The sequence below is a fragment of the Wyeomyia smithii genome, chromosome 1 (assembly GCF_029784165.1).
Source record: "Wyeomyia smithii strain HCP4-BCI-WySm-NY-G18 chromosome 1, ASM2978416v1, whole genome shotgun sequence".
NCBI classification, from domain to species: Eukaryota; Metazoa; Arthropoda; class Insecta; order Diptera; family Culicidae; genus Wyeomyia; species Wyeomyia smithii.
Window position 1 is genome coordinate 37,955,439 of NC_073694.1, and position 16,166 is coordinate 37,971,604.

The following is a 16,166-nucleotide window of genomic DNA, read 5'->3' on the forward strand; positions in this document are numbered from 1 at the left end:
CAGGTTTTTTTTTCCCCAGCACGGTATTGTTCTTCAGGTTCGTCAAATCTCTGCAGTTCTTCACGATCTTCGGCAACGTTATCTCCGACGAATCGTTTAGGTTCGTGGTCAGTCGCATCCGAATATCGGACTCGGAAGACTTGAGGTCACAGACAAAAACTATTTTACTCCAGTATGCTAAGCAGACCAAAATAATTCTTTTACATCGATTTGTTCGGATCACTAACAAGCACACTCATGTCGAATAATTTTATACATTTTTATTGTTTTCATCTCTTTTTCGTTTCAATTAAAATCGTAGAACATTTTTTCGCCTGTATGTAGTATATTCGCTTGTGTATTTCCCTCTTTTCGTCTATGCCTTTATCTAATGCTTCTCTTTTACTTTATGAACTTGCGCAGGACAATAGATTACAACAGCAAATTAAAAAAAAAACATATTCAGTAAAAATACAACAAACAGTAAAGATAGCATAAAAAATCGTTTGAGAGTGGAAACTCGCCGAAAAAAGGCTATTAGAGAGATTGAGAGTGAAGACCAGCGCGTGTTGTAATTTGTATAGTATTGCAAATCGTACTTTGATTCGGTCACTGGTGTCTATTCTTACTGAGATTCCGCGTGGGCTTGGCGTTCTTAAAACATTAACAAGCTTCGTACTAGTATTTGTATTTGCGTTTCCATTAGAGAGAGAATTTGTTGTTTGTCCGTTTTTTGTTTGTTTTTGGAGTAAAAAAGAGAGAACTTTATTTTCTACACTAGCATCTAGTTGTAAAACCGAATCCGCTTTTATCACGGCTGTTTATGTCTTATCTTAAGGCTAAAAAATTCTCAATAAAATATTACAATAATTTCAATAAAACTTTTTTCTCTTTTTCTTTATACTTTGGCTATGTACAACATTTACATAGTTCGGAAAACTTGTAGCACGCGGTCGACGCTGACCTCTGGGTGCGTTTCTAGTCTTAGACCACTGTCTTCTGTGTTTGTGTGTCTAACATATCTGCTAAACAGTAGCACGTTTGAGAATAGTATGCTAACCTATAATCAGACCATGTTTTTTGAGTTTCTCGTCCGTAAACTTTATACAGGGAGCACTAACCTAGGTATGTGTAAAGTTCCTAACGTCGATCACTGTGACGGCATCATTATTTTTCACCTATTATGTCTTTTTTATTATGTAAAAAGTAGATTATAAATGTTCACAGACATGCGGTGATTGTTCTCTTTCGATTCGACTAAAAAATTGATTTGATTAATAAAAAAATGCTCTCAACGAGCATTTTTTCGCTAAAATAAACTTTATAAGTAAATATTGTACAGTTTGTCTTTTTGTCTAAAAATCTTCGTGTCTTTTTACGTTAAAACTCTGTTTCTATAATGAAGTTTTTTTTATTGTAAGCAAGGAATTTCCAGTTTCGATATTGAGGAATGCAGTAGTTTCCTCTCAAAGTGAAAATAATCTCAATCGCATGTTTCTTTCACGCACTCACTCACGCTCTCACACTCTAGTTGAAAAACATTACTTTCAGCGTTACAACAAAAATAGTTTAAAATTAGTTAATTTATAAAATAAATTATCACTATCACGCTCCGCGCGCATTTCGATCTGTTCGAATACTCGATCGAGACTCCTGGATAGCACGCACGTGTGAGCACGGTTCGCGCGGAGTGGAGGGGAAAAGACTCTATCTATACACGTACAAATACATGCGTACATTTTGACAGTACTTGCGCCAATGTGACGAGAGGCACTTGTGTTGTGTTTGAAACCGATTACGTCGTCTAGATATAGATCGCCTCCGAGCCCTTGTTGGGCTGGTGACCTCCGCCGGCGGCGGCACTCGTCACGTACACATTCATGTTGGCCGCCGCTGGCGACTGTACTCCCTCGGACCAGTCCGAGGTCGAATGAGGCGAGGAACTTGACCAGTGGCCGGGCGATTCCGGCGACGGCGTCGGATAGCTGTCCAGCGTCTGCACCAGATGCTGAGGCGTCACACCTCCGCTGTGCTGACTCGGCGGGGTCAGATACTGATAGAACGAGGACTGCTGGCTGTTCAGCGTCGACTGCTGGCAGTGCGCGGACGCCGACGACAGCGGGGACAGATGGGACGAGGACATTGTCGAATTGCATGGCGACGACACGGTGGTGGCGGTCGTGTTCTGCGATGTCGAAGCCTGAGATCCTTGGCCTGTAAATGAAGAAATGAATTAGTTTGGAGTCATTTTCTAAAGCTGGCGAAGAGGGCTTACCTGTGGGACTGCAGAAACCGGCCAGCTCCAGTCCAGTGGAGCCGTGAACGAAGTTCATCTGCAGGCTGGCCAACATTGCACTGTTTGCATTGTTATTGCTACTGTTACTACTACTGCCCTGCTGTTGCTGCTGCTGTTGCTGTTGACCGCAGCCTATACTACTGCTATTTTGCTGCTGCTGCTGCATGCTTCCATTGGAGATCATTTGCACACCGTGCTTCTGCTGCTGGGCGTGTCTCAGCGCCTGGATGTGCGTCGGAGACGTCGGCAGGCTGGGACGGGTCTTGGCAGGCGATGGAGAACCTATTGAAAAGAAATGCGTCAGTTTTAGGGCAGTTCAAAAAGGGTTCCAATTCAACATCTCACCTATATACCCTTGTGGGGATAGAGCCAAATTGCTCTGCACCGAGTGGGGTGGCGATTGATTGGAATACGGCGGGCTAAGTCCACTCTCACCCATGTGCATAGCGTGGATCATCGTGGCGGCAGCGGCATTGTTGCCTCGCTGATTCATGAGCAGATCCTGGAAAGGTGTATTTCCGGCTGCGCCGCCCATCGAGTAGCCGTAATTGTCCAGGTTAATGTTGTGCAGTGATTGCAGCGATTGTGCACTCTGAAAATGTAACTAATTAGTCGAACCAATCATAATTTGGGGGGAAAACTTGAAATATTACCTTGATGCAATCCTCGTAGCTCGGTGGTTTCTTGTTGCCGGTCATCGGATCCATCTGGTGCACTGTCATGGCGTTCGAGTACAAACTGACGGTATCGTACGGACTGGGTATGTTGGCCAGCGGGGATTCCACCGAACTCAGCTGATCGTCCGGAATTTGAACGTCAACGATGTTACCCTTCTTGGAACCGACGGTTGCACCGTTGGTTTTTTTCGTTTTCCGTCTGATGCTTCCGTCGTTGTCCGGACTGTTGGGATTCTGAACCGTCGGCAGCCCACCACCGGAAGCACCGTTCATTTTCGCTCGCTTTTTCTGCTTGTTCTGCTTAGTCGAGGCGATGATGGTCGGATGGGTGATCATGTGCGTCGTCGGGGACATGATCGTGTTCGGGATGGTGGTCACCATCTGTGGGCTGCGTGGCACGTGCTCGTCCAGTAGCCGTACGATGTCCTGATGTTGCCGTTCGCTGGCCACATCACGCGGTAGCCGATCCATGTGATCGGTGATGTCACGATTCGCAAAGTTGTCCAGCAGTGCTTTGCATGCCTCGAAGGCACCCTCGCGAGCGGCTAGGAATAGTGGGGTTTCGTCTTTGTCATCCTGGGCATCTCGGTTGGCGCCATGCGCTAGGAGAACGTTGACGCCATCGGCGTTGTCGACGGCAGCAGCCCAGTGGAGGGCAGTTTTACCGTTGTTATCGGCTGCATTAATATCGGCATCGGCAGTTATCAGTTCCTCAACCATACCTTCGGTGGCGAGACGAGCGGCCAGTATCAGTGGTGTCGTTCCGTCGTGCATTCGTGCGTTCAAGTTAGTGGCACGATTCCGCAGAAGAATCTGGAAAACACCAACAGCATCCGCTGCGACGGCGGCATGCAACGGAGTTCGTCCAGTGTAATCCTGACTATTGGCATCAGCTCCCGCATCGAGAAGTCGTTTGGCAGCGTCCGCGCGAGCATGTCGTGCTGCTAAATGCAGCGACGTCTCACCAGTCTTATCCATTGTGGCGTTTAATTCGGCACCTTGTGCCACCAATTTCGAAATAAACTGAGCCGTAGTATCGTCATTAGAATCGATGTCCTCTCCCGAATCCGGACCACGGTGAATGGCGGCATCGAGGTCTCCTCGGTGTATACCGGAATCAAGATCGCCCCGATGAATGCCAGTATCCTGATTTCCACGGTGAACTGCCGCTACCATCAACGGAGTCATACCGCAAGGTCCACGTACGTCAACTTCTGTGTGGCCACCATCATGATGCGTTGGAGGAGTCATCATCGTAGGATGATCACGAATATCAGCAGCTTCGAAATGTAGCTGAGACCAAACTCTCTGCGGCTCCGTTTCCTCGTAATCCGTAATCGCGGTGTGATCGCTCGAGTAGCCCTGATCTATGGCACGCATACGCTTCGGTTGTGGCATTTCAGATTCATCATCGCTGTTGCACCATTGCTGCGAATGACCCATATGGCCGTTGGACATGTCCACCATCGAGGGGTTCTTGTTCAGATTGCGCATCTCCTGCCCATCAGGCCGCCTGCGGGATGGTCTTCTCACATTCGTACTCGCCGTGAGGAATCCTTCCGGGAACCAAGTGATACCATGCGCTCGTTTTCGATTCGCAATTAAAACTCCGCACATCACAAACAAAAGCAGCCCGATAAAGAAGCCCACCAGAACGTAGATGGTGTTGGTCGGCTCTGGTATGCTGTCGTCATCGGGATTAACGCCCTTCACCTGGTAGATAGGGAATTGCTTCGAGAGCGAATGCTTAGACGCGGTTGCTGCCAGAAACTCTGCAGCTTCATTCGCTGTTCCAAAGCACTCCGCACCAGTCATTCCAATACATTTGCGGTTGTCCAGCTCCAGGAACACCTGAATACCAGTTTGACGGGCCTCAGTATAAACAACGTGATGCTTCCGTCCAAACTCACTTTCTGCCAGTCCCCGCAGTGCGGTGCCTCCCTTCCACGGGTAAATCATTTCCGCACCGGCGTTGTTTTTCTTAATCCGCACAGTCGTCCGAAGTTGATGTCCGAGGTCACGCAAAAATTGCACCGAATTATTCCTAAACGTATCCAAGTCCATCAACAGGATAATCGAAATGGCACCTTCCGCCAGCTGAGCCGGTTCTTTCTCGTTCTCGCAATCCAACCCATCCCAGTTACACTCCGCATTATTACAACCATAGTCACAGAACCCATTGGCGTAATGCTTCTGACAGTAGGCATCGTAAACCGGATTGCACGGCTGCAGTTTCTTCTCGCAATCCCGTCCATCGAACAAACACTGGGCGTTGTTGCACTCCTCGTTGCAGAAACCATCCATAAACACCTCCCAGCAGTTGATACTAGCGGTACAATTCAACCACGGGTTGATACCCAGCGAACAATCGTTTCCATCGAAATCGCACGCATAGGTGTTACATTCCTCGTCGCACCGGTGATTACCCTGCTTCTCACGGCATCCCTTCTTAACGCATTGAGCCCTCTGGTACTCCAAATCGATCGCGTAAGTATTCAATATTCCCTTCTTCTTGCTCGCACTATCATACCAACCCTTGTAGGTAGCATCGTAAACGCCGCAAGTTTTACCAGCCCATTTCGGCGGACAGAAGCACTCGAAATCTCCCAACTTATTCTGGCAGGCAGCTCCACGCTCGCAGGGACTCGAAATACACTCATCCAAAATATCAACCTCGCAGTTAATTCCACTTGTTCCCAGTGGACACTCACACCGGTAGCCTCCATCATCCGCAATCTGACACAGGCCATTAATGCACGGATTCGAGTCACAATCATGACCGGAAAACTCACAATTCTTCCCGTAGTACCCATCAGCACAAACGCAATGATGTCCAGTTTGTCGAGTCGAACACAAGCCACCATTCAAACACGGTGAATTAGCACAAAAATCAACCTTAATTTCACAGTGCCGACCCATATGACCCGGCTTACAGTTACAGTGATAGTCATTAACCAGCTGGACGCAATCCAACGTACCTGGGTTCGAGCAGGGATTCGACAAGCACTCGTTGATGTCACCTTCGCATCGGGATCCTACGAAACCTGGCGGACAGCGACACTCGAATCCACCCACCTTATCGATGCAGCTACCGTTATTATGGCAAGCTCCTGGCACACAATCATCGGTGTTGATTTCACAAAGCACCCCCAGCGTACCCGGCGGACACGAGCACTTGTAGTCGTTAATCAAATCATGACAAATACCTCCATTCCGGCAAGGATTCGGTTTGCATTCATCGATGTTCAGCTCACAGTTCTGCCCCTGGAAGCCCTGCTTGCAGACGCACTTGTACGAACCAATCAAATCCTTACAATGGCCTCCATTCCGACACGGTTGACTCTCGCACTCGTTAATTTCTTTCTGGCAGTACGATCCAGTGTAACCTTGTTGACAATGACAGCGGTGCGAATTGCCAAAATCTTCACACGTTCCATTATGACACAGCAATTTGGAGTCAACCTTCTTTCGGATGGCGGCATCCTTACAGGACACCATCTGGACGTCACACAACTTTCCGGTCCAACCGGGAGCACATATGCACTGGAAGACGTTCTCCCGCTGGACACAAGTGGCTCCATTTTCACACGGAGACTGCGAACACCAGTCCACATAATCCATGCACTGCTTTCCTGTGTAACCGTACGAACAATGACAAGTGTAATCGTTGTCATAGTCATAACAAGTGGCTCCATTGCGACACGGTTGTGAGTCACATTTGTTGATTTTATACTGACAGTTGGAACCGGTGAAACCTGCCTGGCAGGAGCAATTGTAGCTGTTTATTCCATCCATACAAGTGCCGCCGTTCATGCAGGAACTCTCAGTGCAATCTTCGTCGTTGGTTTGGCAATTCATTCCGCTGAAACCCAGCGGGCAGGTGCAGGTATAGGAGTTCACGTACTGCGTACAGGTTGCTCCATTCTGACATGGCATCGAAAGGCACTCGTTTATATCGACCTCACAGTGTTTGCCCTCGAATCCATCCACACACAGACAAGTGTAGTCACCGATTCCGTCCAAACATGTTCCTCCATTCTGACAGGGGAACGAAGCACAATCGTCCGTGTTTACCGTACAATCGCGGCCTTCGTAGCCTCTAGCACAAAGACACTGATATGATCCATTTGTGTTGCGACACGTCGCACCATTCCTGCATGGCGAGGACAGGGCACACTCGTTGATGTCTTCGTCGCATAGTCTTCCAGTATAGCCGAGAGTACAACTGCAGGAGAAGTCCAAATAATTTGGACTAGGCGAGCACTTCGCTCCATTACGGCATCGATTCGGCAAGCAAGGGTCCATTTTCGACTCGCAGTCACGCCCGGTGAATGGCACCCGACAGACACATTTGTAACCATTAACCAAATCTATGCAGGAACCTCCATTCCGGCAGGGATTATTAACACAATCATCAATGTTGATCTCACAGTTCTTTCCCGAGTAACCCGGCATACACTGGCAGGTGTACGAGTTCAGTCCATCTCGACAGATACCACCGTGCTGGCACGGATTCGAGCCACATTCATCAATATCCGTCTCGCATCTTCTCCCACCATAACCCGGAGGACAGTGGCAAATGAACTGATTCACACCATCCTCACAGCGGCCTCCATTGGTGCATGGATTCGAAGCGCACTCGTCCACATCACTCAAACATCTCGCGTCGAAATATCCCCGCGGACATTCACACCGGAATCCATTAACCAAATCCATACAAACTCCTCCGTTGGCACAAGGATCCGAAGCACACTCGTTGATGTTGGTCTCACAGTGCATACCCGTAAAACCGGGCAAACATTGACACGTGTAACGATTAATTCCGTCGATACATTTAGCTCCATGTCGACAAGGATTGCTGTGGCATTCATTGACGTTAACCTCACAGTTAGGTCCCGAAGTTCCCGGTTGACACCGACAGATGTAGCCTCCAACCAGATCCTCACAGTGTCCCCCGAACTGGCACGGATTCGACTCACACTCGTTGATTTGTATCTGACACAAATATCCGGTGTAGCCCGGACTGCACTGGCAGCTGAACGAATTGTCCCCGTCGATGCAGATCCCCCGGTGGCACGGATTCGACTGGCAATCGTTGATGTTCGTCTCGCAGGACATCCCGGTGTAGCCGGGCGGACACTCGCACGTGTAGCCCGCTATCAGATCGTGGCAGATGCCCCCGTTACGACAGGGCTGTGACATGCAATCGTCGATGTTGATTTGGCAGCGTAATCCGGTGAAGCCGATCGCACAGGTGCATTTGAAGGAGTTGATTAAGTCCCGGCAGATGCCTCCGTTTAGGCACGGGCTGGTGGCGCATTCGTCGATGTCGATTTCGCACTGCGTTCCGGTGAAACCTGTGGAGGAAGAGAAGGGTGGTTTGAGTTTTTTTTGTTGAAATGAAGAAGGGTTCGGAAGGCTAAATCAGTCATCCATTCTAACTGAAACCTTAGAGTTCAAGTCTCAAGAGGCATATTGTGACATTGTAGGACGGCTAGGTAACTTTTGGTTATCGTAGTCTTTTAGCAAATCAAAACCTTGATGCTGTCTTCAGAATCGGAACTTGACCTTCTGTTTTATTCATAGACAGACTTCGCAGCGAACTGTTAAGTGTTTCAGGGCAATTGCGGGACTAGCGCTACGAGCCTACTGACCCTAACAGTCTCTCCCGAGTCGATAATCAAACTTACGACGATTGACTTGTTAGGTCAACATCGTACTTCAAGACCAAAAATACGCCTCATACTAAAAAACCTCTGTAGGTATTTAAAGTTGCACGGTTATTATGGAAGCGTTTTCAAGTTTGTAGAGTACGCTCAATCTCTGTATTCGGAAACCCCTATGTACAAATTTTCAAGGTAATCTATTGATTAGTTTTTGAGTCCATAAGTAACAGGCAAGCAAACATTCGCATTAATAAATATCGATTTGTATGAGACCCATCCTTCCAGATGATAAAGGAGTGTTAACTCATCGTAGAAACACTTTTTGTACTCTAGAACCCCCATATTTCAATTTGGTCTATTATTTGCAGAGCTTTGGAAACATTTCTTGTGCCCACAAACCCTCACATGTCAAATTTGGCTTCATTTGCTTGATTAGTTCTCGAGTAATGTGAAAATTTGTGTTTCATTTGGATGGGAGCCCTCCCTTCCAAAGGGGAGAGGGGTCTCGAACCATCATAAGAACCTTACACGGCCCCAAAACCCTCATTTGTAATTTTCAGAATTTTCACAATTTTCAGAATACGCGCAACAGCTCAAGGCGGTACAGCAGAGGGACTACCAAAGACCGCAACGGCGACACTAGTAGTGGAAGCACCGAGTAGCAGAAACGACTGGTATGACGGGGAGTGCGAGGCAGCGGTGAATGAGAAGAATCGGATCTGGGCAATATACTTGGGCAGGCCAACGCGAAAGAACAATGAGGCCAATTACAAACGGACACGGAACGACATGACCATGGAAACCTTCTCACGGACGCAGCGGGGTGGTCAACAGGTGGAAAGAGTACTTCGTTGGACACCTGAATGGCGATACAGTAAACAGAAGCGGAGCAGGAGCATCAGCAGCAGATGACCGAGTACCAAGAAGCTGAAGAACAACAAAGTCGCAGGCAAAGACAGACTGCCGAGTAACCTCTCCAAACATGGGAGAGAGGCGCTGGCTAGGTCGCTGCAATGGGTCATGTTCAGGATTTTGGAGCAGGAAAAACTGCAAGACGAGAGGATAAAGGGAGTTGTCTGCCCCATCTACAAGAAAGGCGACAAGCTAAAGTCCCGCAACTACAGCGATATCTCGCTTATCAATTTTACCTACAAAATGCTCTCAGAGATCCTGTTCCGTCGTCTATCACCTTTAACCAGGAGGTTCGTGGGTCAGTACCGAACGGGCTTCATAGGAGTCCGTGCCACCACGTTCCAGATCTTTTCAATCCGATAGATGCACACATCACATCTTCATCGACTCCATGGCCTATGATACAAAGGATTGAGAACAGCTATGGCAGATCATGCACGACAACGGATTTCCGGATAAACTGACTCAAGTGATGTGCTACGTGCGTGTTTCGGAGATACTCTCGAGCCCCCTTGAAACGCGCAGAGGTTAAAACGAAGTGATGGACTTTACTGTTTTCTGTTTATCATCGCCCTTGAGGGTGTGATCCAGGGGGCCGGCATTGACAAGAGGGGTACGATTTGACTTTGACATAACTTCGACGTAAATTTGCGACAGCGAAGGAACTCACGCCCGACAGAAAGCCGAAGCCGGACGAATCGAATTGCGAGTGCGACTGCGTCTAAAACGAAATACATTCGAGCGAGAGGCTCCAAGGAGAACAATCCAAGCTTCCCAACTCAAGTTTCTGCAGACGGCGATGAGCTTGTGGTGGGGGTTTCACGAGAAGACAGTGCTACGTACCCACCTCGAGTTCAAGTTGGTGGTGATGAAATCGAGGTAGTCGATGAGTTTGTGTACCTGGGCTCACTGGTAACTGCCGAGAGTAATTCTTCGGCGCATTAAGGCAGGAAATCGTGCATACTTCGGATCCCGGACATCCAACGTCTACACCGCCAAGAATGGCAGGTTGCGATGGGCTGGGCAATTGGGCATGTCATAAGAACGTCGGAAGACAGCCGGTAAAGATGGTTCTTGAAACCAACCCGTCAGGGACTAGACGGAGAGGCGCACATCTGTGTACACAAGGTGTATCGATCAGATGGAAAACGACCTACGGACCCTACGCAGACTGCAGAGCTGGCGAACTGCAGCCATGAATCGAGTGGAATGGAGACGAGGCCACACCACGACTTGGAACTGTTTGGTATGGTAAGTAAGAGCTTGAAGTGATCGACGAGGTCGTATATTTCGGGTCACTAGAACTAGCAAAGAGATCCAGGCTGGAAATCGTGCCTAATTCTCACTCCAGAAAACACTTCGATCGAGTGCGACGACGCATGAAGTTGATGCTGTACAAAAACCTGATAAGACCGATAGTCCTCTACGGAATCGAGACAACAACGTTTCTCGCGGAGGATCTTAACGCTCTTGGAGTTTTCGAATGGAAGGTACTGGGGACTGTCTAAGGTGGAGTACAGACGAAGAATAAACTGCATGAACCGTGAGTTGCACACGCTGCTTTGAGAGAACCCCATTCCACACTTGGCGAAAATCAATAGATTTCGGTGGGCCGATCACGTCGAAAGGATGCCGGGAGACAGCAACATTGTTGGCATCAGAAAAAGAGGGGCGCAGCGTGCACGATAGCTCGACCAGACCGGAAGAGACTTGCGGATGATGACTGATGAGATGCTTGAGGAACTGGCGAAACACAGCTCAAAACCGAGCAACATGGCGACAACTTCTTGATACAGCTTGAACCACCACAGCTCTCGTCTGATTAGTAAGGTAAGGTACTGTTTTGTTTAGTTTTCAATCATTTTCCGTCTATAAGAAACAGACAGACAGACAGAGAAAAATCTATTTTTATTTATGTATAGTTTCTTGATTAATATCTAGATAATTTGATAGTTGTAAGCATGGATTATTAATTCCCCAAGGCCTCGTAGAATGTCTCGAGCTTAACTTTTAAATTTATTCGGATGAGAGCCATTTTTGTCATTTCAACTACAGTGAGAAAACACTGAACTCTCTGAACCTGAGCATCCCAACCATTCCATCATGTCATTTACTGCTCGTGTCTCTATTTGGTCCTTTCAAGTTCTCATGTACCCCACTGTTGTTGTACCCCACTGTGTCTCACTCATAAACAGCATGCAGCACCTCAAGTGAGGTTCTCTTGGCTGCCGATATCTCACACTGGAGTATTTTCCATTCAAGCTATTTCTCGTTTTTTCTCGCTGTCTTTCGCGCTCGCATTCGCTTCTGAGATCATATGCACACGAGCGCGCCTACTCTTTTACTCGCGAGCACTACCAGTCGAGTACAATTGTTTCAAGATGCATTACGATAGTTGCGGAGGGACAAAAAAATCAATTAGGGTAACGGAGTACTTCGGTTGGTTTTGCATTAACTAGACTGCTATAAAAAACTTACCAAGCAATCCGATACCCTACACGTTCCAGTATGCGATACTTTACAGATTCTTCTCCCACGTTCGGCTGTCGTTGCACGAAGCAAAACTGGGTATATGAGGAAAGCATTTTCGTTTTCGAGCACAGTTTTTCAAGCACTCCTCCTAGTCGAGCAATTTTAATCGAGTAATCCTACTCGCTAGCAGGAACTCGCGTATTTTTTTACAGTCGCTAAGTAGCATTACCAAAGTTTTCGCGTGTCGGTGCGTGCTTGCTGCTACCTAGGGGAATTCATGAAGAAGAAAGAGTATCTCGAAAGCATGTGTGCAAAATACTTGAGAAGCGTAGCATATGTCTCGTTCTCTATCAGAAAGGAGGAGAAAGGTTTAGCTTCTCGCTCGCAGTGCAACGCTGATGCACCCATAATATCTCGAATTTCTTTTATCTCGAAAAAATAAACAAAAGCAAGCTTTCGCTTTAACTTTTCATCCGATGTCTCGAAGTGTCTCATTAATGTCGAATTCGTTTTTACGGCAGGACTATACCGTCCCGGACTACACTTTGCAGCTGTAAAAAAACACTTTCCGAGCAGTTGCAATGGTGTGCGTAATACCCGAGCTAGCGACATCCCTATATCGAACAACAGTGAATGACAATGAACTCATGTCATGGGCTCAATCACATTTATGCCCACTGTCAGTTGTCAGACAAAGGTACTGAAAAATGACGGAACTTAATATTAATTTGCAAGAATATGCATTGATAGTGAACGATGATTGTACGGTGTAAAAATCAATAATAATAATCAAAGCAAACCGATTTGTCACATTTTTTTTATTTAGACACATACGTGTGAATGTGTTGGTGTCTTTAAAACTGCACTCTGTTTCTTTCGCGGACTGTCCGGGACAGAAAAAAGGTAGTCCGGGATAGTCCGGAAAATGAAAAAAAAAACAGTGATAGGACAAAGTGTAGTCCGCGGTGTAGCTACACCGCAAAAACGAAAACGATATGAGTTTTCATTATTCAACGGAACATGGAGTCAAACCGGGTATGAACGAAAGCCGTAAGTTTTGACTATTGATCAAACTAAAGCAGGACGGCGTGTTTCCGAAATCGCAAAAACATTCGGTATTTCTCAAAGCACTGTGTCGACTATAATCAAGGGTAAAGATAAATGGCTTCAGATGAAACGATCCACCAGGGACCTGTTGAGAAGGAAAGTACGAAAAGTAGGAGATCCTAGATCCTATAAATCGCTCGATTTATAGATGTGTTTATAAGCGAGGCTAGATACCGTTTTTTATCTGATGTGTTACTTCAGGAAAAGCCCGTGAGTTTGAACGAGAACTCGGAGACTCAAATTTTAAGGGAGGTTCGAGTTGACTGACCAACGCGCTCTTGCGGTTTTCGAGCGGAAGGTGTTGCGTACCATTTTTGGTGGACTGCAGACTCGCTCTCAGAAGAATTTATTTTTCTGATGAACTTTTGTTTAGCTCGCAGGCAATCCGCTCGCGAAGAGCCAGTTCTTTCGAAAGCGGTCAAAAGATTTCGTTCTTTCAAAGAAATGACTCTTTTGATCAACTCGCGAGCGGATTGCCCGCATCTAGGGTAAGGAACGGCTTGAGCAGTGGCGCCTATTTTTTTATCAGTCGAAGGAAACGGCCCTCAATCTCCGGAACTTCGATCAATATCGACGATTTCAATAACTCGAGCAACCACCTTGATTAACTAGCTGTTTTACGAATACATAAAATTCAACAAAGAAAAATCTTCGAAGAGACGAAAAAAATCAACCAAAATTGCAGCTATTCAGGCGCCACTTCGGAGGCTGAAGAGAATCCCCTGCAAAACAGATGCAAATTGCTTTGATTGCTTAGGTTAAGGGTGATTGGAAAAGTGGAATAATTATTGTTAAGGTTTGCTAAATAATTTTTACACTGAAAAGAAGTGCTAACAGAGACAAAGATAATAAACAAATTGATATATTTATGTTTGTATTTCACATTTACAGTATTCCGTCTCAATGAACAGGCGGCTTCTAAACTGCTTAAAATATGTTCCCCACCCTATATAGATTTATGTCGTTTTCGTTTTCGCGGTGTACTACACTTTCTCCGTGCTATACTTTGCAGCTTCAAATAAAACATTTTCAGTGTCATTGCATTGGTATGCGTAATAATGGGAAAGCTGTCAATTCGTTTTGTTTTAGTCATAATCGCATTCGTCATTTTGTCTCGTTTCCATTTCATATGTCCATCTCGCAAATGTGCTGAGAAAAAATTTACCTGACACTTTTCCACGTGGAACGAAAACCAAAACAAACCAGTTTGACACATACGTGAGAATGTGTTGGTAACTTCCTACAGCACACTCTGCTATTTTCGGGTGTCATCAGTGACAGAAAAAGTGTAGGGAGAGACAGAAAAAGGGTAACACGAAAAATCAAATAAAACATTTTCGGTGTCAAAAGTGTCATTTGAGTGTGGTACACCGCGAAAACGAAAACGACATTAGAAGATTAGAGAACCAAATCTCGCTCTTTTCGTTTAACTTTTGCTATCCATTCTTGTGCGTACTCGGCGTTAGCCAGGCCTTGTGCCTGGAATGAACTGTGGCAAGTTACTGTTTGCTTGCTCTCGCGGCTGGTGGATGGATTATGCATACCAAAGCAGATAGCCGGTGCTAGCTGGTTGCTGTTTCGCGTGCCGCTTTGCGCTCGATAAGAGGGATGTAAAGCTTTCACATGGCCCTCGGTTACAGTATCTGATCAACAAAATCTACTTTTTGCCTGGAGTAAGTGGTTAGTTATAAACAGAGTGGGGGCCTAGTGTGGTTGGTAACGTCTCCGCCAACCACGCTCGACGCCTGGGTTCGAATCCCACCGCCGACATAGGTGTCGATGGTTGTGAGGTGGCGTGATCCACTCAAAACCAACCAAAACCAACCAAAAATGTGTCACTTTTCGTTATTTATGAAGCAAACTTGAAAGCTGGGATGTTATTATTGAAAAGTGGATTTTGACCTTGGATAAAATTTGTTGAAGAAAGGCCATGTGAACAACTGTTGGGCACATTTCAAGTCGATTCAACAGAAGATGCGGGACATTGAATTAAGATCTGCAGCCGATTGGTTCAGGATAGTAAAAAAATTGAAACACGACTACCGTAATGGCTGATGAGAAAAAAAGATTGGAGCTATAGACAACAATCGCGTAAGATATTATGATTTTAAATTCTTTTTCAATACACTTTTACAAATGAGTAATTATGTTTCAGGAATTCACGAACATTACAGTCCTAAAAGCTATAAATTTTGATTCAAGGGCATGGTCTGAAGACGTCACGCTGAATACCATTGCAAACTGCTTTCGAAAAGCAGGATTTGTACTTCAAACACCTTCAAATGATCCACCAAAGGTAGATCTTGAGGACACCATGGACGAGAAGGAAGTAATTAATTTTTTGTGACGTCCTGGAAAACCATGTTCTCCAATAACAGAAACCAATTTTGAAAAGTGTCAATCAAGAATCGAAGTCTTCTTGAAATGTCGATTCTGAAAATGCTAAATCTGGAGAACATATCCCAAAGTTTGAAGGAAATCCAGAGAGTGGCAACAAAATACTTCAAATAACAATCAACGTTTCTGCCGAAATTTTCCAGAAATCTAACTCTTGAAAAGCCGTTGAAATGACATTAATGTTAATTTATTTTTGTTTGCTTGATTAGATAGTTGAATGCTTTAAATATACGAAACATGAAAAGAAGGAAAGGATAATCTCGCTAATTCCTTCAACATCGAAATATGGGGAGTTTACTGTATTTCAAAGATACCAGCCAGTTCCAAAGTTTCGGTTCCATTTGCGATCACTTGTTTTAGTATTCCTTTGAGTTTTTAAATCTATCAGTAGAAAAATTGCCACTCACTGCTTCTCTCTCTACAATTTCCGGATTACTCATACCGGCTTTCTTGAGTTCAAGAAAGCTCTCTAGTCTGACTCATCTAAACATGTTTCCTTCTGCCATTTCGCCGTCCTAGATCTGCAAAACATCAGCCAGCTTTATCCCGCGTTTAGCGAAAGTACTGATATTATAACAAGCATCAACTAACAAATGGCCAAGGTTTTCGTATCGTAGGTAAGGCTGTTACCATTTTTCAAACGAATATTTCCCGATAAAA

The 16,166-nt window shown here is 45.9% G+C and overlaps 1 protein-coding gene across 1 annotated transcript in view; it reads right to left on the minus strand.

Moving 5' to 3' along the window:
* Nucleotides 1-240: 240 nt before the first annotated feature.
* The window catches only part of LOC129718591 (neurogenic locus Notch protein), a 170,563-nt gene continuing 154,637 nt past the window's right edge, over nt 241-16,166 (minus strand). The window contains exons 8-11 of the mRNA XM_055669511.1: nt 2,929-8,309; nt 2,621-2,867; nt 2,255-2,557; nt 241-2,193 (exon numbers count right to left, since the gene is read on the minus strand). Of these exons, the coding sequence (XP_055525486.1) occupies nt 1,784-2,193; nt 2,255-2,557; nt 2,621-2,867; nt 2,929-8,309 (6,341 nt within the window). The 3' untranslated portion in view covers nt 241-1,783. The remainder of the gene's footprint in view (nt 2,194-2,254; nt 2,558-2,620; nt 2,868-2,928; nt 8,310-16,166) is intronic.